A 26013-nucleotide genomic window follows, 5' to 3' on the forward strand; every position below is an offset into this window, starting at 1 on the left:
CTGCAGATAGATTCACCGTGCTGTGCTTAACCCCTTGTGCTACCAATGAGCCCCTTGCTATTGACTTTTTAACCTGTCATATTACTGTACTAATTTATTGTTTCTAATTGCTTACTAGTGGAGTCTTAAGGGTTTTCTATGTATATTACCATGTCATTGGTAAATAGTTGTTTTATTTCTTATTTCCCAATTTGGATTCCTTTTATATCGTTCTTTTTTTTAAGATTTATTAATTTTATGCATACAAGAACTGGGGTACAGACCAGAGGTTCAGGAGATGAGAAGATTCACCATAGACAGAGTGGGGAAGAGAACAGGAGGATTGACTGAAATACATTGCTGAGGGGAGCAGCGTGTGACACAAGAGAGGTCTGCTGCACCATGTGGGTAGCTCCCTGGCTGGGGATCAAACTTGTGCTGCTGTGGCTGCAGATAACTTCATAGTGCTGTCTTAACCCCTGCTAATTAAAATAAAGGTAATAATGCTTTCCTCATAGGGCTTTTGGAAGGAGTATATGAGATTATCCATGCATAACATAGAAAATATTCTGGAATGTATATTCAAAACCTGTTAGCTATACTACTACTACTGCTACTAATCACTACTATACTACTATAATTAGTACTACCACCTTCACTACCACCACTACAATGTTCCCATAGTTTTGAGGCATAATACTTCCACCAATGTTTGAGCTTAGCTTCCTGCTGTGCAGATAGCACATGCTCTCACACAGTTCAGAACTTAGAATATCCTTGTGAAGATTCCCTGCTGATATTAGTCATCACAAGCCATCAGCAGATGCTTCTAAGTCATAATAGATTTCTACCAAGAAGTCCTAAAAAAGGCTCTGGAGAGAGCTATGAGCTTTTGCCTCCTGCCACTTACATATTTCAACGCAGAGAAGACTATCTTTATGACACCCTTGAAAGTAGAGAAGCTACCGGTCACCATTTTGAGATATTGTTTTCTGCCCCCAGTCACCCATCACCTCAACAACAGCTGAAGCCAGGAGGAAAGAGGAGGACAATATTGCACATATATATCCATTACTTGCCCTTCCTAGTTGGGAATTCAGAAATTTCTAGTCATTGTAGAACATCACTCAGATGATTATCCTCATATAACCAAAATAACAGGATACATATCAAGTACATAATCATGTCTCCTTTCTTTTCTCAGAATTACATGTATCCTTTGAATTCAACACCCCCTGATCTAATAGCATAGCCACTTATAAGTGTATGACACCAGGAGCAGGATAACAGGGAAGGAGGAAAACCTACAGAAATAGGATATGGTAGTTTTAACTTTCTTCTCTTAGGAGCTCTTCCATAGCCTTCCAATAAAATCTCAGTCTGTCATGGCTTCTTAATCTAAAAGCAACTATATAAGACTTCAGGTATCATGAAGTGGCCAGATGAGCATCAGTATTTGAATTACTAAGCTTTTCTGAGAAAGCTTACATTTTCACTGAGTAGAAAAATGGCTCTAAAACAGAATTTCAAATGTTTAAAAAGACAAAATTCTTGCCTTCTGGAAGCATTCAGCTAAAGATTATAGCAGAAATTCGAAAAGGTAAATACAAAAATTAGCAGTCACAACTTGAAGGAAACTCATTGGGTGGAATAAAGTGGAAACAACCTTAGAATTGTCAGTGAAAGTCTTTTTATACCAAAAGTATAAAGTGAGATTTATACCAACATGGAAGGATGATCAACCACTAGCAATGCAAAGAGGAAAGTGTCTGGAGCAGAAGGAAAGTACTGGTACGGTCCCATAAAAACCCTAATGTCTTCTGGAAACTAAAAAGATGGCAAGGATACTGTGGCAAAATAGGTATGGAGGAGAATTTTTAAAATTCAGATTTTAGAACTTAATAAAGCCCATATTATCCAGGACTCTCTGGGTTCTATCCAAAAATGTAATGAGAAACCACTGACAAGCACAATACCTAAACAGTTGTTCTCTTAGTTCATTTAAATTTTACCAATATGTCACCTTCTTTCTTCTTCCATTATCAACCACCTCCATCATTCTCTCTCCTTGCTCTACTTTTCTTGATAGCACTTTTTAAGAGTTATAAGTGTATGAAGACCTTGCTGCTTTTCTTTTTTTATTGTATTTATTTATGCATGTTAGAAAATCATCGCTAAAAGTTAAAGTTGAAAATGTCTATTTTCCAACATGTCTTGATTTTGATAATAACAAACTTAGGTCATAGTTTTTGTTTGCTACTTTTCTATGTATTGTATATTTCCCCAACAAAGAGAGAAAAATTAATTTGTATCCCAGCATGTAGTAGTGCCTGGAAAAGAGAAGGCTCTAAGTTCATATTTAGAGAATTCATTAAATAAAACTCTTTAGCTGAAGGACTTAATTATTTGACTTATGTTTCAGCATAACAGCCAAAATTTAAAATAGACATATGTTACTTGGAGTACAGTTCACAAAACAGGAACAAAGATAGTGTAGTAATTACTTATCTACACTCTTATCTCAACCACTTGCCCTTAAGAGTACCAGATATGTCTTTCTGGACAACTGTTGCAAGCCACACAACCAGGGGCAGATGATTTCTTCTGTACCCTACCTTCTTGTTTACCTTGGAGGTAAACAAACATTAGATATTAACTGATAAAGATGATTAATTAAGGACTATGCTTGAAATTATTACACAAACAATAAAAAAAAATTAACAGTGAAGACCATGAATTGAGAAGCTGACATTTTGCTTTCTTCCACTTTGGTGTCACAGAAAAATAATGAGGATAAAGTGAAGATAAGAATTAGAACCTATTGCATGGTCTGTTGCATTGAACAAGTATAGAGTATCTAGCTAACTCTCACTACTATGGTATGTGTTTAATCATTTTGTGCTAATTTCATTTTAAAAATAAAGCTTTTTAAAATTCTCTGAAAATATAAAAGTAGATATATATAGTTAAATAAAGAGATAGGTATTTTGGATCATACTCACATTATGTCACCATCATTAATGAGGGAAAAGACATCTTCATATCAAATTTACTTTAATGAGCTTTATGCATATTTACTTACAAATTTTTGGATATGTACAACTTTACAGTACAAATTTGTGATGAATGTCCTACTAAAACCAATATTATTATCTGCAAACATTTTCTTCAAGATTGTAAACTGAGGTTGATCATAAGCTGTATGAAATTTAAATTGCATCCTCCAGTAGCTAAGCATGAATAAATGACAGTAAAGAGCAAACATTTTGTACTGTTGTGTTATAGATTTAATATTTGATGCATTTTTCATTTTATATAGCTTCTTTCCAGGATGAAACATTTGTAGTGCCATATTCAATCTGTCATTATTACATATCAGCAGTCCCCTAAAGGAGAAGGCCAGTGTACAGATCTAAAATACATAGAAAAATAAAACAAAGCTGAAAGCTTTTATCATTCCATCAATATCTTCCTGTGTCTCCAGGCTCCCCTCCTTCCTGCCTCTAAAATGGGAGCCCTTGTAAGAACTAAAACTATTAACCTGATCCTGGCAGCAGAGTGGATAAACCTAGAGAATTTTCTAGACTGACACTTTTCATTTTTGAGTAGTGTAGGTCAGAGTCTTGGAATACATCTTCTGTAATAAAATATTCAGTATAATATTACTATGTGTAATATTTCTAGGGTATGCGAGTTCAATTATTTCCTATATAATAACATTAATTTCAAGTGAATAAATGTCATATTTGCATGTGTCACAGTTATGCCTTTTATGTCCAACAGTACTTACTCATTTCAAATAAAACATTTTGGTAATTTACCTTTGTTTATCTCTTTTTACAAGAATAAACAGGATATTACTAATTAAGCAAACAATGCACTCTAATTTTCCATATATGTTTGAAATTACATCTCACCTATAATGGACATCACAAAAGCAGTAACATTTTAAGATTATTCCGAAATACATGAATTTTAGCAAATGTACTACAGATTCTTCTCTGTCTAAATTAGGTTTTATGTTTAGTAAATTTTGATAAAATAGCCCTGGAGAGCATAGAGTTTAGAGTTGGCTTTGAAAAGTACTTTTACATATATGAAAAAAAGGAAAAATAATTACGATTATTCTTATTTGGACTAAACTAATCTTAGTTGTGTCTATCCTTATCCACCACTACTTCTCCAGCCTAAGTTTAAATCCTTAATCTCTCTCACCCTTCCTTGCCCCCATTTAAATCCAGATTGTTCCTGTTGCCAAAGTGAGCATATGAAAATCAAACACAACCCTGTCAATAGTCTGCTAAAAACTTACTATCTGCAGTTCCTTCTTTGTAAGATGCATTTCAAAGTACTTTATATGACATAGTTCCTAGCTCCATCTTTAGTTTTTGTTCTCATCACTTCCCAATTTATATTATAAAAACTTACAATATTTCTTTCCACTGTGCCATTTTTCATGTTCTCCCCTAGAGTACTCTTCTGCAATTTTCCTTCTTTATCTTCCTATGCACTGCCCAGGAATTCCCTGTTTGAGGAAATACTTCCTCTTTATTCTCTTGCTCAATTGCAGCAGCACTCATCTCTGCTTCCACATAACCCTGTGTGTCTATATCCCAAATCACTTAAACACTGTCTATAGTGTCCATATTTTTATGTCATATCTCTCCTGTTAGACATTGATTACCAAAGTCCAGAAAGTATATAAAAAATAAATTGCTTTAATTAGATGTCAAGCTGATTATGTAACATAGCATTGCATACCTTAATTTAATCAAGCTTTTTATATTTGTACATATGCATGTATTATGCATTCTGTGTTTCCTCACATGGTAGCAAAAATACTCATTAATATTGGAGTTAATCATTTTCATTCTGAAGTGAACATAATCAAGAAAAGCTTTTTCAAGAAAATATAAATTTCTGGCAACATAGAGTTTGAGAGGAGAAACTCCTCTTTGAATTATAGGGGGGGGTGCCAAAAAATTATCTTCAAGATCTATTGTCAACAGATTTGAACATCTATTTTATGATGATGCACTTATCCTAAGTAACGATGGCTGTCTTTATGGAATGCCTACTATATCTCAGGAAGAGTGTATGTGATTTGAAAACTTTGTTTAATGTAATAGATACTTTAACCACTTAGGAATTATGAATTATAAATATCCTTTATAGATAGCAGAGACTTATTCTTAGTACTGCAACAATCTGTGACAGAGCTATGACTTCTAGTTTAGGATTTCTTTGCCCTTCACTGCATTATCTTGACTTACTCATGAGTAGATATTTTAAAATATTAATATAAATTTTAATAATAAAATAAATTAAAATAGTTTATTTACATATTGTCAAAATTCTGGTAAATGCTATACTAGATATATCTCTACAAAATATCTAATACAGAGTTCAGTGATAAAAGAAATATAGAGAATTTTCATCAGTTTCTAGATTGTATGGCCCAAGAGAATACAGGTTTTACCATGGAAGATGTAATAGCTTTAATCAGTCCGTACTCCCTGTATTTTCCCCAAGGATTTGATGAAATATTTATTATTTGTTAAATTAAAAAAAGAAATCTCCCTTTTACATCAGGCATGAGGTTTATGCCAAACACCATAAAACATACTTATAAGTGATATTATTTTATATCAGATATTTGACAGAAATTCCTAAATTGCAGACCTTTACTATGCAAATGCAAAATAATGTAACATTTAAATATGTGGACTGTGGTATTGGACAATCCTGAGAATGAGTTTAGTAATAATACTGTTAGCCAAATAAACAGGCAAATTAATTGAGCAAGGCATTTTCTTGAACTGAGAATCGATTATACCTATTTGTCTACCAGAATGTTTCCAGTTCAAGTCTGAGAAGCATCAAATCAATTGGTTTAAATAATAAAGAAATGTATTATTTAGCACAACATACTGTTCAGCGGTATGCAAACCTCAGGCAAAGTATAAAAACACCCATCCCTTAGCTCTGGTCATGTCCATGAGTTGACTTGAATTTTAAACAGCATATTGCAAGATGACTGCCAAAGTGCTTAATCAATGCATTCATTTCCAGTCACTTCCAAAACAGGTATCTCCTTTGTTTTTCATGTTAGCACCAAGGAATCCTTTCCCAAAAGACCCCCACTGAATTACTCCTCCCCTTCCTCAAAACCAGAATTAGGTCACAAACTATCTGATATTAAGACCAACAAATGAAAATGGGCATACTGTGGTTAGCACCCATTCCATGTACCTGGATATAGCATCATCAGGCCCTGAAGCATGAGGATGCATGGAAGAAGATTTGTAACTGAACAAAATCAAAGTCCTGCTAATTGGGAAAAGTCAGGGGTGAACAAGGAAATTACTATTGGGTAGGCAGTCCTCCTTTGGCTAGCAAATAGCCCTCCATGATAATCTTTCTATTTCTCTACTACATGTTTCAGCTAACTATATATGTAGAGAAAGTTTTCATATTATATTAATAAGTGCTTTTTAATTTTTACCCCACATTTCCCTTTATTTCCACATTATGCAAAGATAAATGGTTGGAAATATTTGTTGGATCAATTCCATTTATGGGAGAATTTGTCTAAAAAGAAAACCTCTGACTCAATGTTTTGCTTGTGGGAACAAAAACTTTGTGTTCTTTTTTTTAAAACATATTTCCTTTCCACTTTCTACTAAAAGACACCTAGTTTTTCCTTTTGGGATTATCTCAATGCGCTATTTAAGTTTTACTACAGTGCTTTATTTATATTAATGACTAAAGTTGAGGTAGAGTTAGCTTTTATAGTTTTTAATGCTTACATTTTTACTTCTAAGGAACTATTCCAGTAACAATGTTTAAATTAAGCCTACATGAATCAAGTTAAAATGAATATGTTCTACAAATTCAATTAGACTCTTTAGCTGCTCAGTGACTATGTGTCATTGAAACTGTTCAAGAATTATGTGTCTAGAATTTCTGTGACAACCTGTGATTAAGTGCTTATCTGAAAGTATATGGATTAGTTAGTAATTAAACCATCATTTAATTTAAAGTAAAACAAAAAATTTTATTATTGTATATATACATGTATGAATCTCAATAACAATTCAGACACAATGAAATCTACCATTAAGTAGGTGTCCAAGTTGTTTAGGATATGATTATACAATAATGAAATTTTGAGGGTATGGCATAGAATTAACAATCAATCCATCATTTATCAGACACAGGATTTGTATCTATTAAATCACTGCCTTTTTAAACCACACAAAAATAAAACTTTCCTTATTTTTAATATCATGTACTCATCAATCTATTGTGAAATGGTTTGTGTTAAAGTAGATTATGGGGTTCCTTTATTGCTTAGGATGACAGATAAAGTACTCTGAGAAGACCTCCTAAAATAACATAAGTGCATTTTTCAGTGTGTTGACTTTTCACAAAAAGCACAGGAGATCTATAAGACTATGTACACATACCATAGAAGTACACATACATATATACATAGATAATTAAAAGAACAGGGAACTGAAATTAAATTGGGAATTGAAATAGTGTACTAACACTAGAGTCTTAGATCAAAGGGGTGAAAAGGCTAACCTTGAAATATTTACATTTAGTTAAAACTCTCCAGGGATGGTAAGTTAGCTCTAATTGGTAATAACCCTTTTATCCAGTTAGTAGAAAAGGAATGAAACTATTTATTTTAAAGATTTATTTATTTATTTATTCATTCATTCATTTATTTATTTATTTATTTATTTGTTTGTTTGTTTGTTTGTTTGTTTATGCAAGCACTGGGCACAGTCAGAAGCGTGGGAGGGTGAGAGAATTCACCAGAGCCAGAGCGGGGAGCAGAGCAGGCAGAGGGACCGAAGTACACTGCTGAGGGGAGCAGCGGGTGGCAGGAGAGGTCTGCGTGCCATGTGGGACCCTCCTCTGGTGGCCGGGAAGCTGCCGGGGATCGAACCGATGCTGCAGAGGCTACGGGCAGCTTCACAACCCAGCGCTCAACTGCTGCGCCACTGGGGAGGCCCGGAATGAAACTATTTTTAATTTAGAGACACAGGATTCTCAAAGCTTAAACTCAAATAAATACTTAATTGCTTCAGGAAAGCAAGTCACTGTAAATGTGTGTCACTAGTATTAACGGTTCACACACTTAAATACATCTAAAGACATCAAGTATTGAAATAACATATATAATATGAGATGCCAATTTATGAAAGCTTAAAAATTAAAAAGAAATAAATATAAAAATGTCCATGTAACAGATTATCAAAACAATTAGTCACATTCAAAAAGAAATAAAAAATAGAACTCTTTGAAATAAAAATATATATGAAATCTAAATAAAGGAGAGGATTTATTAATGAAGTAGAAATTAAAGGACAACAGATAAATCTCAAGTATTGTGTAGCTGGCAACATAGAGAAATAAGTAAAGAAGTCCAATCATTGAACTTGTTAAAGATTTTAAATTTGTGGGAGGAGGAAAAATGTTTTTAAATCAACTGTATTACTTATTCTCAAAGAACATCGACAAAGAATCAAAGGGAACCAGGAAATATTTATAAACAAGATGACAATATTAATAAAGAGATATAAATTATAAAAAGAATCCAAATAGAAATTCTGGTGTGTTAAAATACAAAAGCTGAAATGAAAGGAACAATTAGGGGATATATAGCAACAGATTTGCTTCAACAGAATACAGAATTAGTGAACATGAAGCTAGGGCAATTGAAGTTATCCAGATTAAAGAACAGAAAGAAAAAAATAATGAAAAAAGTGAGCAGACTCTAAGGGCCACGGGGGCATCATCAAGTAGACCAAGAAATGTATTATAGGAATCACAGAAGGAAGAGAGAAAGAAAGATGCAGAAGGAATATTTGAGCAAACAATGTTCAAAATTTGCAAATTTAAGAAAGAGATGAACAAATCAACAAATTCTAAGCAAGATAAAATCTAAGAGATCCATACTTGCATACATTATAGACAAATTGTTGAAAGTTAAGGGCACAGAATCTTTAAAACATTGTTTAAAGTGACTTGTAACATACCAGAAATCATAAAAATATTAATAGTTTATTTCTAATGAAAGCAATGGGGTTCAGTGGACAGGATGAGTCAAATAATAATTCTATATATATAAACTATTGTTTTAAGAATGAAGAAGAAATAAAACTATTCCTACTTGAACAAAAACTAAGGGGGCTCAAAATAAACTCTCACATCTATGAGAAATTAATTTTTTTTAGGTTTATTTATTTATTTATACAAGCACTGGGTACAGTCAGAAGCGTGGGAGGGTGCGAGAATTCACCAGAGCCAGAGTGGGGAACAGAATAGGCAGACTGACAAGTACACTGCTGAGGGAAGCAGCGGTCACGGCAGGAGAGGGCTGCACGCCATGTGGGACCCTCACCAGTGGCCAGGGATCAACCCAGCGCTGCAGAGACTGCGGGCAGCTTCGAAGCCCAGTGCTCAACTGCTGTGCCACCGGGGAGGCCCAATGAACAATTAATTTTTGATAAATACACCATGACCTTTCACTTAGGAAAGAATAGTCTCTTTAACATAAATTGCTAAGAAAATTGGAAAAATAAGCAAATGAATGAAACTGGATCCTTATTTGCACCATGTGCAAAATTAACTCAAAATGGATCAAAGACCTAAATATAAGAACTTATGCTACAGTTAAAACTGCATTTTATTTATCTGGGTAAATAATATGTTATACTTTTGTTCAAGACATGATCATATGTAGGATGATACTTAATTTTTTTCTGTGCTGATCCTTAATTGTGATATCCTTTAAAATTATGTTACTAATTTTAGAATTGCAATTTAATTAAATATACATTTGTGTGTAGATACATAAACAATATGAATGTCTGAATATATTTTAATAAAAAATAATGCTAAATAATTTGTCATGTTAAACATTTCTCACCAAAGTATTGTGCTCCCACTTTTGCCACCACATTATATTTAACTGATTCTGTCATCAAGTGATACACAGACATAACCTTGATATCTTTAAATCTTGTGATCTAGATTTAAAATTAGGTCGAACATTTTCTAAACTCTACTATTTAATGGAAATAGCACACTTTTAAAAAAGTTTGTCTTTGTAAAACTACATGCAAATATATGGAAAACCACTCCACCTACTTGTACTTTTTATAAGGCCTTTTCAAAGCAGATTTATATTAATCAGACCTCACGTGTTTCAAAACAACAGTGACTTATGTGCCATACTATTATGTCACTTAATTTAAAATTATTACACCAAGTAAAATACATTAAATGAAAATCATGTGGCCATTGTAATATATGACCTTTAGGAATAGTCTCACATGATCTGCTGCTATCTGATACAGATTTGAATTGTTATTCTGCCATTTTTTTCCTTTATTACATAATGCAATATTTTTTTTATCCTATTTCTTGCTAGGTTATCCAAATAAATTTTGAAGAATTCGATCTGGAGATTGGCTATGATACCTTGACAATTGGTGACGGGGGTGAAGTTGGAGACCCTAGAACAGTGCTCCAAGTGTAAGTTATCAATGTTTCACTCATTCCCCCACTTTTTGTTAATTGAGAAGCATTGCTTTATGACAATGTATATGTTTTAGAGGTGTGACACTTTTTCTGATGTAAGTTACCACGCCATACCCACCCATCAAGGCACCCAAGTACTCCACCATAGTCTATTGGATACTTTCCACCCTTTGCTTTCCACTTTTCCCCTACCCATCTGATAGTCTTAATTCTGAAGTTAGATTTATTTTTTATTTGTTTTTATTTTTTTAAAGATTTATTTATTTATTTATACAAGCACTGGGTACAGTCAGAAGCATGGGAGGGTGAGAGAATTCACCAGAGCCAGAGCGGGGAACAGAACAGGCAGAGTGACAAAATACACTGCTGAGGGGAGCAGCAGGCATGGCAGGAGAGGTCTGTCGCAACATGTGGGACCCTCGTCAGTGGCCGGGGATTGAATCAGCGCTGCAGAGGCTGCGGGCAGCTTCACAGCCCAGGGCTTAACCACTGCACCACTAGGGGAGGTACTCTGCAGTTAGATTTCTAGAGTTTATTAGTGGTTTGGTTTTACCTGACCCATCACACCCATTACCAAGCACCCATAATCCCCAACCATATGTTAGACCCTCTCTATGACTTGCTCCACATCCCTTACCCTCCCCTTCTGGTCCCCTTCATTTTTTTTTAAAGATTCATTCATTCATTCATTCATTCATTCATTCATTCATTCATTTATTTATTTATACAAGCACCGGGTACAGTCAGAAGCACAGGAGGGTGAGAGTGGAGAGTAGAACAGGCAGAGTGACGAAGTACACTGCTGAGGGGAGCAGTGGGCGGCAGGAGAGGTCTGCTCACCATGTGGGACCCTCCTCCGGTGGCCGGGGAGCATCCAGGGATGGAACCGGCGCTACAGAGGCTGCGGACAGCTTCGCAACCCAGCGCTCAACCGCTGCGCCACTGGGAAGGCCCAAGGTCCCCTTCATTTTACAGTCAGATTTCTAGGGTTTGTTTCGATTTATTTGTTCCTTAGTTTGAAAGGAAACCTACCACTCCTATGTTTATAGAAGCATTATTTACAATAGCCAAAATAGGGAAACAACCTTAATGCCCCAAAATAGAATGGATCAAGAGGTGAGGCACATACACACAATGGAATATTACTCAGCAGTCAAAAATATTAACTCATCTGTTTGCTATGAATTTGGATGGAACTAGATGGTATTATTCTAAGTGAAGTGAGTCAGAGAAAGAAAGATAAATACTGGATGATTTCACTTATATGTGGAATCTAGAGAAAACAAACAAATACCAGACAAAGAAAACTCTAAGACTGACCATAGATCTGAGACATTATGGAGGGGAGGGAATGGGAAAGGAAATGGGTGTATAGTACAGGATGGGGGCAAAGCATGGTAGAGTGCAGTGGATGTAGGCACATTGATTGTGGGAAAACTCTGGTGATTGCATCTGAGCAGAAAATTCCTATAGTGTGAAAAATAAGCAAGGATGTTTACAAAAAAAAAAAAAATGGGCAGAAGAACAAAATGCAACCTTCTCTAAATCAGACACACAAATGACCATGGAAAAATGGCCAGCATTATTCATTATTAACAAAACCATACCTGTGACAAAGGCCTGTATGAAAATGACCAGAAACAAGGGCTGGCAAAAATGTAGAGAAAAGGAAACCCTCATACCCAGTTTGTAAGATTGTAGACTGGCCTGGTTTCTGAAGAAAACAGCAGAGAGATTTCTCAAAATATTTAAAATAGATTTACCATATGAATCAGCAGTTCTACTCATAGGTATCTAACCAAAGAATATAAAAATACTAATTAAAAATTTTATGTGTACCTCTGTGATTGTTGCAGTGCTATTTACAATAACTAAGTTATGGAAACAATCTATACCACATCTTCTTAATCTGCTCACCTCTAACTGGGTGCATGGGTTGTTTGTATAGCTGGGCTATTGTAAATAGCATTTCAATAAATATAGAAGTACATATTTCCTTTTGAATTATTGTTTTTGCATATCTTGGGCAGATACCTAGGAGTAATATTGTTAGATTGTATAGTAGATCTTTTATTATTATTATTATTATTTAAGAAACCTCTGTTTTCTTTTCCATAGGGACTGGGCCAAGTCTATAGTTTCACCAGCAATGTATGAGAGTTCATATTTCTCTATACACTCTCTCAAACCTTTCGATACTGATCATTTTGATAAGGGTCATTCTCACAGGTGTGAAATGGTGTCTCCTTGTGGTTTTATTATTATTATTTTTTGGTTGTATTTTTTTTTTCATTTCCCCGCTGATACATGATGGACATTTTTCATGTCCTTCATCAAGTAGCAGAAGAGGTGACAAGCTTGGGATAATGAAATGGAAAAAAAAAAAAAAAAGCTTACAAATGATTTTTCTGATAAAGAATATGATCCCCAAATTATCTGAAAACACAAGATGAAATAATATAGGAAATATGTGAATGGAAATTTCTCATAAAATCTATGAAACCAGAATTTGCTGTATTTTATAGACTTAGTTTTCTTCTGCTCTGATAGGAGAATGAAAGAAGACAAAATAACAGTTTTTCCTCTTCTAGCAGTCCTATTGTCATATTGTCTCTAGTTTGTTTAATAGATCTGCATCACTTGTCATATTCCCTTCTTCTGAGAAGTTACATTAATTTTGAAAAATCTATATTGACTCCCATTTTCCTTTTGTATTTATCTATCTGTATCCAAGATACATGTTTTCAAAACTTGCTTTTCTCCCTCAGATACAAAAATTGCACTACCCTGAAAATATAACTCTTTTTCTTTGAGTAAGGATGACTGTGATGAAACTTAGGTATTGCTCACCTCCTAGAATCTGTCAAATAAAAAAGCTTTCTGATGAAGCTTATGGAGAATTTATAGATTTGGAATTAAATAAAAAGTTTCTTTGAACTCTAAGACTCAGTGATAACAGAACTCACTAGACTTTTATCCACCAAAGTAATTGACAAATTTCAGTGAATCTGAGCTATATTTCTTAATAAATTTAACTTTCTCATCTGCAAGTCCACCTATTAGGCATTTGCAAACTCACGTATCAAATGTCTAAATATTAAAATTTACCAACAAGTATATATTGATAAATACATGTTCCTTCCTCCCACCTTGACAAATATGCTTTCATCAAAACCTGAAAGAGTAAGTTTGAGTTTAGAAATCTAGGACTTTGTGATTTCCTTAGTAGGACATGAGGGCATTGCAAATAATATCCTGGTTTCTGCCTACAGCTGGGCACTCTTTCTCCCCAGTCTCAGTTCTGTTCTCATGGATGCATGTGAGCTACATATTTAGCCTACATATTTTATATTAATTCTGTTTCATTCATTTTATTTATTATTGTTATTGCTCTCAATTTGTTCATTCATATGTTGTAACAAGTTATTTTGTCAAAGACTTTTTTTATAACTATTCAACAAGTCCTTTATTCAAACTCTAGTCTCCATGCTTCTTGATATCTGACACTGTACATGGTATTTGTCTTGAGCAAACTCTCCTGCATCCAGGGAATTGTACTTTCCCAAATTCGCTCTTGTGTACTTACCTCTGTTAATATTGAAAACCTAAATACCAACAAACACCATGAGCCAATGAAAGGTGGGGATATACTAAATAAAACAACAAAGTGATTTTTTAGAGATTGATGAATGTAGTATAAAAAGGGCTTAGACAATTGACCAGTGAGAAAAAAATCCATCATTCTTTATTTTAAAGTTACCAAAAACAAAATTATTTTCTTACTCTCTTCTCTGCTTTGAGCCATTTCTGACCCATTGCCACTCCATACACATATACATACACAACAGACACACAATTATGTTAAATTCTTTGAGGACGGGAAATCATTTACTAATCTGGGATTCCAGAAATACGTAACACACAGCCTTGTATTAACACTGTTAGGTATTTCATAAATTATAGTGGGAGAAGAAAATTTACTCTGCACCAAGACACATGCAGTAAGACATAGCAGCCCAAAGCATATCTTCACTTACATTGTCAAAGACACGCCATGAGCTATACAGAACTATGTCTGACTGATTACCTCGGTTTCTTCTTTTTTTTTTTTTTAAAGATTCATTTATTCATGCATACAAGAACTGGGGTACAGGCCAGAGGTGTGGGAGGTGAGAGGATTCACCAGAGACTGGGGAAAAGAACAGGCAGACTGACGAAATACACTGCTGAGGGGAGCAGTGGGCGAGACAGGAGAGGTCTGCTCTGCCATATGGGTAGCTCCCTGGCCAGAGATCAAACTCGTGCTGCAGTGGCTGCAGATAGCTTCATAGGTTGTGTCTCAACCCCTTGCACCCCCAGGGAGGCCCTAACTTGATTTCTTAATCCACTTTAGGTTATAGTAACAAAATACCCTAGTCTATTTGATTCACACACTGAAGTGATTTATTTCTCACAGTTATAGAGGCTGGAAGTCAAAGATCACAGTACTAGCAATGCAATGTCTAGTAATGACCTGCATTCTCTGTTTCAAAAGTCATCATTTTATGTTATCCAGGGATCTCTCTGGGTCTTTTGTAAGGGTACAACCCCATCTCTGTATTTCTCAATGTCCCCACATCCAAATTCCTTCACTTTGGAAATTAGGTGTCACCATATGTGTTTGGGGAGAAATATATGCAGTGTCCAACCTTGGGGTTTTCAGCAATACTCACTGATATCACATCCAGGAAAATGTCAAGTGGATAGCAATACTTATTTATCATGTGGACAAGGTTTGATGTGCAATCAATAAAATGACTTGCTATTAAACAATAATAAGTGAATGTTGCTGGAACTTTAGAATTGCTTTTGGTCACAGTACAAAAATAATCTCCATAACATTTTGATTACTAGCAACAAATTAATATAGCGGATAGTTTATTTTTGATGGTTATTAATCATTTCTGTATTGTGATTATAGCTACCCAGTTCTACAATGAAAGCAATGATAATTTTACTGAAAATAAAGGCAGTTTACTACTGCTGTGCCATGATTTATTTTGTGAAAACAGATTATGTTACTGGAAAAGTAGAGGTAGTTTATTATTTTGCTTTGGTTTGCTTTTGTATATTTTTTTTTGCATGAGTTCAATTGTCTAAAATGAACTGAAAACTTTTTTGGCTTTTTTCTTAATAAATATTTGTACTATGGTACAAAATTGGTTTCAAAACTGATTGTAGAAGCAGAAATTGGTGCAAAATAGAGAAAGAGTATCATAGTAAACCAGATTTCCTTTCACAATACTATATATTATAAAGCACAGAATCTTCTAGGAGTGCTAAATATAATAGTCACAGGTGAATACAAAGATATATGTGTATGTTGAGGTCTTGACTTTCAATTTCTTTGGCCTAAAAAAATGCTGATATAAAAATCTATTTGTGTGTATGTTATATATATATTATATATATATAAATATATATAAATATATATATAAAGAACCACATCAGACATTGTAACAAAACTTTTGCTTTTGAATTAGCCAAACTCTTCTGAAGCCTATATTCATGAATGAATTAGAGACCATGGTTATTGGCTACTCAGTTATTTAAGTGAGATAACATTTATGTAGTATTTTATATTTTTATTTTAAATAACAATATTTTATTTTTTCAATATGTTAATCCACTTTTTCTTTGCCTTTTTAAATCTTTATAGAGGTATATTTGAAAATTAAATTGTAAGATATTTAAAACACAGTGTTAATTACTTGATATATGTATATGTTGTAAAAGATTCCTCCTGTTAATTAGCATAAGTATCACTTCACATATTAACCTTTTTATTTTTTGGTTAGAACATTTAAGTTTTATTTCACTAGAAAATTTCAGTTATACAGTGGTTCCCAACTGTAGTCACCATGTTACATATTAGCTCCTCAGATCTAATTCATATTATAAATGAAAGTATATACCTTTTAATATTTTTTCTCCTTCCATAATCCAGCATCTGGCAAACACTTTTCTGTTTCTATGAGTTCATTTTTTTTAAAGACTCCAGTTTTAAGTGATACCATGAAGTATTCATCTCTCTGGTTTCCTTCACTTAGCATGGTGCTGAATAATATTCTATTGTTCATATAATACACATTTTCTTGATCTCTTAATCCATTGACAGACACCTAGGTTTTTTTTTTTCTCCATATATTGGCCATGAAAAATGCTGCAGTGAACAGTGAGGTACAGGTATCTCTTTAAGATAATGGTTTTGAAGTCTTTTATATATACATAGAAATGGGATTGCTAGATCTTTGTTAGTTCTATTTTTATTTTCTTTAGAAGTCTGCATGCTGTTTCATAGTGACTATACCAGTTTACATTCCTACCAGCAATTCACCATAACTTGTTATTTCTTTTCTTTTTTCATAATAGCTATCCCAACAGGTGTAAGGCAATACTATTTTCTGATATTTCAGGGTTTTTGTGTGTTAGTCTATTTTTTACAATTATCATCTTTATTGAATTCATGTTTTCATAGCAGACATATAAATCATCATCAATAACACTATTAGGGGAAAGAATATTAAGTGCATTTTAATAAAAAGCAAAAATTACTTATTTTATGAAAAAACATGTAAAACTGCAGGTATTATCATCAATAAATGTATCCATGTAATTAGGGTGAATATAAAGATAGGCTTTGGGCCTACTAAAAATGTAATAGATCCTGTCCTTTATTTCATGTTGTATTTGAGTGTTGAGGAAAAATTTTGAGTACATTTGTTAGGGCTTTTAATCTTTTATTCTAGTATGATGGGAATGAATAACACAATGAAAATATATTGTGAACATTGCAATTATTCAGTCTGTAAATAAACATATATTAAATTGTAATTTTTTAGGTTTATAGATAATAAGTTCAAAAAGATGTATTAAAAACACATGAAAACTATATGAAGATCAACTGAGAACCTTTTGAGAATCATCTAAAACTTCTTCATTATGCAAAAATTCCCTTTACTGTCAGAGAGAGCAATGGAAAACAAAGTTATCCAAACATATAGATTCTACAGTGTGAGTGTAAACTAAGGTCTTTGAGAGGATGTGAGTGGGAATTAGCAAGTCATTGGCTTCATGAAAAGAAGAGCATTTTAATTGAAATACTCAGTGTTGAAAAAATCATCAAAAATAAAATCAACTACCAACCCAGTGAAACCTTTTCACAAAATGTAGAAAAGAATGAAGCTGTTTTGGGGCCTCCCTGGTGGCGCAGGCGTTGAGGGCAGCACTGCGAAGCTGTCCACAGCCTCTGCAGTGCGGTTTTGATCCCAGCCAGCCAGGGTGATAAGCACATGGCATGGCAGACCTCTCCTGTCTTGCCTGCTGCTCCCCTTAGCAGTGTATTTCAGTCAGTCTGCCTGTTCTGTTTCCCACTCTGTCTATGGTGGATCCTCTCACCTTCCCACACATCTGGCCTGTACCCCGGTTCTTGTATGTATGAATAAATAAATCTTAAAAAAAAATCAGTTTTAGTTTTACTGTTGAGTTAGGATTAAACCATACTGAGATGCATATTGTAGGCAAGCCTCTAAAGACATTGCAGAAAGAGAAAACAATATTCATCCTGTTATATAGACGGGCAAATACAATCCATTACATACATGTTAATTATCCTTGTCAATAGAAAGAAGTGAATTTCTGTCTTTTCACAAGCAGGAACTTACATCTTAGAGCCAAGCACCTAGCCTCTGACTTACAGAAAAAGAAACCATCTTTCTTCATGTTAACATTTTAAAGTAATGACTCCAAGTCCTCCAAGAAAAACATTCTTAGAGTAAAAACTGACAAAAGGCTTATTAGGTTTTAATAGTATTTACATACATCTGGAACAGAAAAAGCCATTGTTTATAATTTCAAATTTCTTAAAGGACATGCTAAAGAGAAGTGGGAGGCAAAGGGAGTTCTTCATTTTTGGTACCAGAGAAAATTAGAATTTCTATTTATTTGTATTTTTACTAATAACTTATTTCTGTACCCATTTTATAATAAAAGTATAATCTTCTAATTATCTCTATTGCTGTTGCTATTAATGCTTTCCTCTGAGCAATTTGCAGTCATCCTAATATGTAGTAGGTCCACAATAAAATGCAAGCAAAGTGATAGAATGCAATAGAATGAATAAAAAAAAAATCAGTAAAGTACTGGCCTTGGGAAAATAATCTTTTAATAATGCATTATGCCAATGGGGAATATTTAAAGCAAATACTTGATTAGTAATGATAAAAAATTATTTTTCATAATGTTAATTTTACAATATATTTTGATGTCTATGTTTATTAAATCTCCAAAGATCATTAATAATCTTATTTTGTTATATATCCAATGGAGATAATTTATGTCTTATTTTTTTAAAGGTTTATTTATTTATAAAAGCATTGGGGTATAGGCCAGAGGCACGGGAGAGTGAGAGAATTCACCAGAGACAGAGCAGGGAGCAGAACAGGCAGAAGGACCAAAAGCACTGCTAAGGGAAGCAGCAGGTGAGACAGGAGAGGTCTGTCGCACCATGTGGGAATTTCCTTGGCTGCCTGGGAATAGAACCGGCACTGCAGAGGCTGCGGACAGCTTCACAGTGCAGAGCTCAACCTGCTGCGCCACAGAGGAGGACCTTTGTCTTAAATTTAATCAAGTTACATTAGACATATCTTCTGAAGTCTTAATCTGTAAATGTCAGATTTTCTTTTCTCTCTTAATTAGATCTTTCACTTTTTAAAATTGTATCATTTCTATTGAGGTAACATTGTTTTGCAAAACTATTAATTAGATCTTTTCATCTTGTATCATCCTTCCAGTCAAACCAATTAATGTAATTTTGTGTGTGTGTGTTAAATTTAAAGATTGAGTATTTAGATATGTATTACTTTTATTCTGGTTTTGTAAATAGCCAATAAGAAGATAGTCTCATTTTTATTCTGCCAATATTTGGATTTGTGGACTTATAAGTCCAGATCATGTCTATACTTGTCTAAATAATAAATATGCCAGACTAGTTAAACATTTAGGGAAGACTTTATTCAAGACTATGGAAATCGGAGTTAGAATTATTAAAATAGGTGCCAAAACTATTGAAATTGGACTAAAGATTATTGTGATACAGAAGAGAAATTTAATTCAGTTCTGCTGAAACAAAAGATGGGATGTTTTATAAGCACTGAAATTAGCATTGGCTAGTGCTAGAAAACTTTACAAGGAGATTAGTTGGTTTGAATAAGGCACCTGTGCTTACTAATAGTTGCTTATCAAATTTAGACTCCTGTAGTCCCATAGAGTATAGGGTTAGGAGTGTTACTTTCTCTGATAATTACATTTCAAAGGAATGCCAATTGGGTCCATGAGAAAGACTTTCCCAGAGCCTATATTCAGTAAGAATCCACTTTAAGTTTAGTTGAACTCAGGGAAATGTAAAGGTTGTTGGGGCCTCTGGACTGTCTGGAAATAGTGAGTATGATAAATATTACTGGTAGTGTAGAAAGAAAAAGTAGTATAAAAATAACATATTTCTTTTCTGTTAAAATGTGATCTTAAAATAATTTAAGACAGCAAGGCAGTCCATGAACATCATGTTTTCTTAAAGCCTTCTTTCAGTTGAGTTCAGGGCTATTATTAGTTGCTCTAGAAAATATAAGTTGCAAGCCCTTTATAGGAAACACTGTTTAGTCCTTCTCAAATGCTGCCTTCACTTGACAAGCATTGATCTACTGGGTTTCTGCTTTCATGTTGGGAACAATATGTGTGATCAAATGCACACAAAAGGGTCCCTCCAGCATAAGAATAGCTATCTCTTCTCTGGAACATTTTTAGGTAGACAGTGTCCCAGTCATTAGGGGTGGCAGACTTCTAGGGAGTCAATATAACATTTTGTCTCAGGACATCAAGAGAAGGAAGAAACCTTTTGAAGTATTGAAAATGACTGAAAGAGGATTTAAATTGACCACCAAGCCTTCTCTGACCCAAATTCATAGGTCGGCCAAATAAATATAAGTTCAAAGGGAAACACATCACACCTTGTTGCAGGCATTTCTCTAATTTTTAACAAGGTTAGCAATAAAGGTCTCAGTAATTATAATCTAGTATATTGCTGAATCTTAGCAAATGAGTTTATCTTATGTGAATATATAAATATTTGCATAATTACTGGATGATAGTAGAAATAAGTTGATGTCCTTCTCTGAGACTATACTTTAGTGTCTTTAAGAAATTGCCTGAGCATTAGCATCCGAAGAGGGAGTCTTGAAACCATCAGTCATCATATATACTACAATTAGACATAATTTTTTACTGCAGGCATTAATTCTATTAAATAAAAATGCCATCAACAAAGCATGGTGGCATGTGCCTGTAGTCTCAAGACAGAAGGATCTCATGAGCCCATTGGTTCAAGGATGTAGTTAGTATGCTATGCTGATGAGATGTCCACACTGAGTCAGTATAAATATGGTGTGCTCCTGGGAGTGGGGGACCACCATTTTGCCTAAGGAAGAGTGAACTTTCTTTTAGGTCACAAAATGTTGGTTAGAGAAAACTACCTATACCTACCCTGGGGGTGTTCTGTAAAGAATTCTGCTGAGGGCCTCCCCTGGTGGCATAGGTAATTGAGCACAGTGCTGTGAAGCTATCTACAGCCTCTGCAGTGTGGATTTGATCCCCGGTGGCCGGCAAGAATCCCACATGGCACGGTTGACCCCTCCTGTCTTGCCCACTGCTCCCCTCAGTAGTGTATTTCAGTGATCTGCCTGTTCTGCTCCCTGCTATATCTCTGGTGAATCCTCTTACCCTCCCATGCATCTGGCCTGTGCTCTGGTTCTTGTATGTATGAATAAATAAATCTTAAAAAAAAAAAGAATTCGGTGGACAAAGTGTTAGCATTTTTAATATATTTGTGAATAAATTCACCTTTTAGGTAGATGCAGTAGTCTAGTGCCTTTAAAATCCCACTTTCACATAGATGGTAATGCTTTTTATTTTATTTTATTTTAGTATCAGAATGATTTTGTTAGAAAATTACTGTAGTTCCACATTTATTTTAGTGTTTTTATCAATCTACGTGTGTATTTGCTTTTGTAAAGGACATTTTGATAATTAGGAAAATATGTTTATTGAATTAAATGTGAGGTTTCTGAGTTTGAAATTTACCCCATATCAATGGTGTTTTTTGTAGCTCTGTCAGCAATGCCATTGCTTTTAGAAGTTTTCATTCTGCTCTGCTTGAGTTCTATGAACTAATGATCTGAACAGTAAGTTGGACTGCCTCTAAGAAATCAGCCATCAATTTTTGATGAGATATTTTTCTTTGTTCTCAAAGTAGAAAGTCCTCTATCTTTCTAAATTTACTCTAGTTCATGACAGACATCAAACATGCATTTTGAGTGTATGTATACATACATATCTATGCATGTATATGTACCTGCACATGTATGTGAATTGCAACTCTTGTTATTGCTTGCATCAGCTTAATTCTATGTAAAAATAAGCTTCCAAAATTTCAGGTAGTCACCATAATATACAAAGTCTTAAGTCAGTCACTTCTATACTGAATACATGGCCTATCAGCAAATATTATTATATTAGGATTAGGAACAAGAATATCTGATAAACGTGGTCAGGGCCTCTGTCTTCTATTGTCATTATGCAGTCACAATTATCCATTTGATCAGACTCAAGTAAAAGACTCACAGGATTTAAAATATTATATCCCCCCAAACACAATATTAACACTGCATAATAATATGTGGTTCATAAATAGTATATTGGCATGCCCACAAACCTGAATCTGGGTACTAGACATTTGTAAAAATGCTGAAACAATAAGTAGGGTGTGGAAATAAGTCAGCTGGCCAAAGGTAAAGACTTCAGTCTTTCAACAAGTATATCTATTGCTGTCAGAACATCCCAGTATTCCCAGTGACATAGCTTACCAAAGAAGTGAATATATATTATATATTTGGCGTAATCCCATTTTTTGAGTTAAATTCCAATAGTGGTTCCTTTATTTTTGTGACAAAGCAAGTGGAAAGCTTTTCAAGTTTCAGAATCCTCAAGACTAAATAGTAAATTTTAGTTCAAGTGCATCTTTAGATTCTACATAGCAAATCAGAGGATCTGACCATTTATCTTGTCAATGCTCAATTAGATGTTTTGCCCACTCTGCAAAAACTCAAATGTGTGTCTAGAACATTTCACTATTACTAAACATTGTTTGAGTTATTTTTGTAAAAGGGCATTTCTTGTACAAGAAGAGCTAACTCGTGGGCTTCAGTAATGTGGGGTCTTCAGCATCAAAAGAGGTATTAAATATAGTACCTCATTCAGGTAATATAACAATGTATCTTATGAGGCCTTTTACACTTAACTAAGGCCAGTTGGGGTGAGGGAAAATTGTAGCAAAGCTAAAGTTTTGTTGCTGACATTGTCAGTAAACATCTAAATAATGAATACTTAAAGATATTTCTGGTGGTACAGCTTTCTCTAAACTTAACTGTACGTGTCTAGAGAAATCTTGAAGAATCCTTTACCATCATACTGAATTCTCCCATGAGTAAATACAAACAAGAATTTAGATTTGTCCATAGGGGGGATGACAGGGAAGAAAGCAGAACAAAAATAATTGGAGTAAAGCTTTGCCGAGGGTATACCAAAGGTTAATAGTTCTGGTGTTAGGAACTATAGTCATTGATGAAGCATTGAATTTACTTATTTATTTAATACCTTGTGTTTTTACAACCATCTTTATCATATTTACCTTCCTTATTTACTAGAAGTTTGGAATATTAAGTGTTAGTACCTTTCCCACACACACACACACACCCCAATTCTTTAAAATCTGGCTTTATTCCTTCTAATTAAGCACTTAACAAAGGGTGTTTTCTGATATATGGCCATTACTTGTATTTTTTTGATAAAGTATTTGTATTGTTTCTACATCTCAAGTTTTACCATTGGCATTAGCCATGGGATCCAAAGTCACACATTGATTTGTGTCTGCTTGGAGTAATTCCCCAGCACAGTGATGTGACACTGCTTCCGCCTGCTAGATACATTTTCTTTCAGAAGGCACACAGTAACCAAATCGGATGTTTTTATTTTTCCAGTATTCCATAGACACTCCATATGTAGGATACTTTATGGTAGTCTTAATTTGCAAAGGTGTTCTCTCTCCAGTAGCTTTACAGGAGAGTCAAGGGAAAATAAGAAAATGTGTTCTCCAGCCAGAGTTCTGTCCATGTGGCTAACACAGTATTAAACTGAATCAAAATACCAACAGCCTGCATCAATCTGTCACTAGATGGAAAGTGAGGAATTTCTGGGAAATTTCACAATAAGTATCTCCCATATCAGAAAAATAAAAGATAGTTTAGCCTGAGGAATAATCTTTCAAACTTATATTTCACCTCCTACCTCTGAAATTCCATTTTATTAATTGTCAACCATTTACCAAATACCTGCTAACCTTGTGAGTTTCCCAGATTCACTATTTCTGTGATTTATGCGTCCTCTGGAGTTTCTTTTCTCCAATCTCTCTTCCAAAGTCTTTTTGTTGTTGTTTTGTAATTTTCTCTTCATTTTAGATAAGACAGCTCCTTTCAACGTATCTTAAAGGGAGGTCTAATCTTTGTAAACTCCTTCAGCTTCTGTTTGTTGGGAAGGCTTTTATTTATCCCTCATATCTGAAGAAGAGTCTTTAGAATCTATTATTCTTGGCTGTCTTGGCTGGAAGTTTTATCTTTTAGGATTTTGAATACATCATTTCCTTCTCACTGTACCCATAGAATTTCTTTTTTTTAATTTATTCATATGTGTGTATATATATATATATATATATATATATATATACACACAGCTGATGATGATTTATAGTTTGGATGACGGTCTAGTGAGCTGGGCATTTTGCTGCTGTGGGCATTTAAAGGGTATGGTCATCAGTGATGCCCTCTGCAGGTCTAGTTTATTGTTTAAAGCTTACATCTATGAAGGGGATCTTTATACCTTCTATTCTATAATGTAATTTTCTAGCAGTACTAGTGGTTCTAACAATAAAGTAGGTAAACACTTAGGAATTCCTTCTTTTAAAAGCATGTTTTTTAGTATATAATTTAAAGTTCCTATCAAGGTGGGTTGTTTCAGCAATGATTCCATTATTTTTCCTCTTTATATTCTTAGCTGACTTTCCACCAAGGTCTTATTTGCTAATTTATCTTGCTCCTTTATATGACCCATGATCTTGCTTCAGCTATGTGACTGCCACATTATCATTGACAGAGGAAACTTGAAGTTATTTACCTCGATAAGGCTATACAATTGGGCATTACTGAATGAGACTGTTAATTCATAGATTCAGTGATAACATCAAATGCATCATGACATAACTAGCTGGATATCAGTATTGTAGGCTTAGCCATTTTATTTTTGCACAGTAACTTAGTATTTTCACAATTTTTTTTAGAATGAAATTCTATTAAACTTGAAAGTTTAATATTAAGTGTAATCCTGATATAAAAAATTTTCAATGTATCCTCTTTTTTTCAGTATGATAAAAGCATGAGATTTTCTAATGTCTATATTTAGTGTCTTGCCTCAGGGATATAAAAGATCTAATATAATTAAACGCATGAAATGGATACTTGTTTACAATAAACTTTGATCACTAACTTGCATCATTTATGTTCTCATACCAACACATAGTCTTGTAAGTGTATCTAACAGTTATTTTTTATTTTTTTTTATTTTTTCCTAGCTAGGAAAATGGAGAAACAAATCTGTCTCAAAATATTCTAACAGAGGGTGTTTTAGTAACCTCTTTCTCTCTTCTTTGTGCATTTCCTTTTAGGCTCACTGGAAGCTTTGTGCCAGACTTGATAGTGAGCATGAGTAGCCAAATGTGGCTTCACCTTCAAACAGATGAAAGTGTTGGATCTGTTGGCTTCAAGGTTAACTACAAAGGTAATGTCGCTAAACGGAAAAGACATTTTCTTAATACCACCAGAGAATACTTTTAAATTCAAGTTTAATTGCAGCTACAAAATAAAAGTTTCCTAAACACAAGGAGGAATATATTTGAACAAAATACATTAAAATTTTTATTTTTAAACTAAAAATGTTGATTTCACCTTTTAGAGAAAATTAGAATTTTTATTGAAAATGTTTATTTTACATATCCTTTCTCTTTCCTCAATCCACTATTCTATCCATATGCTTTATTCACTGTAACTTCTAACCTTTCCCAGAACACACAACACAATTTTGCATAGCTTATGGAATTTACTTGGCAAAAAATATCTACTAATTATTAAATTCTTAACAGCAAAATCATTAATTTAAATTTTAAATTAATTTATCAAAGAATTCAGGACATCATTTTTTTTGTCAATCCATCAATGATTCTCTTAAGTCAAATACATGTTCTTAGTATACAGATTATCAACCCTTATTAGATCATAG

The 26013-nt window shown here is 33.9% G+C and overlaps 1 protein-coding gene across 1 annotated transcript in view; it reads left to right on the forward strand.

Annotated features, from left to right (window-relative positions):
- CSMD3 (CUB and Sushi multiple domains 3) overlaps positions 1-26013 on the forward strand; it is a gene marked incomplete at both ends in the record, with an annotated part of 827299 nt that overhangs the window by 417048 nt on the left and 384238 nt on the right. Inside the window, 2 exons of the mRNA XM_084229760.1 lie at positions 10430-10533; positions 25403-25515. Coding sequence (XP_084085886.1) covers positions 10430-10533; positions 25403-25515 — 217 coding nt within the window. The remainder of the gene's footprint in view (positions 1-10429; positions 10534-25402; positions 25516-26013) is intronic.

The sequence above is a fragment of the Talpa europaea genome, assembly GCF_964194135.1.
Source record: "Talpa europaea genome assembly, chromosome: 3".
Taxonomy (NCBI): Eukaryota; Metazoa; Chordata; class Mammalia; order Eulipotyphla; family Talpidae; genus Talpa; species Talpa europaea.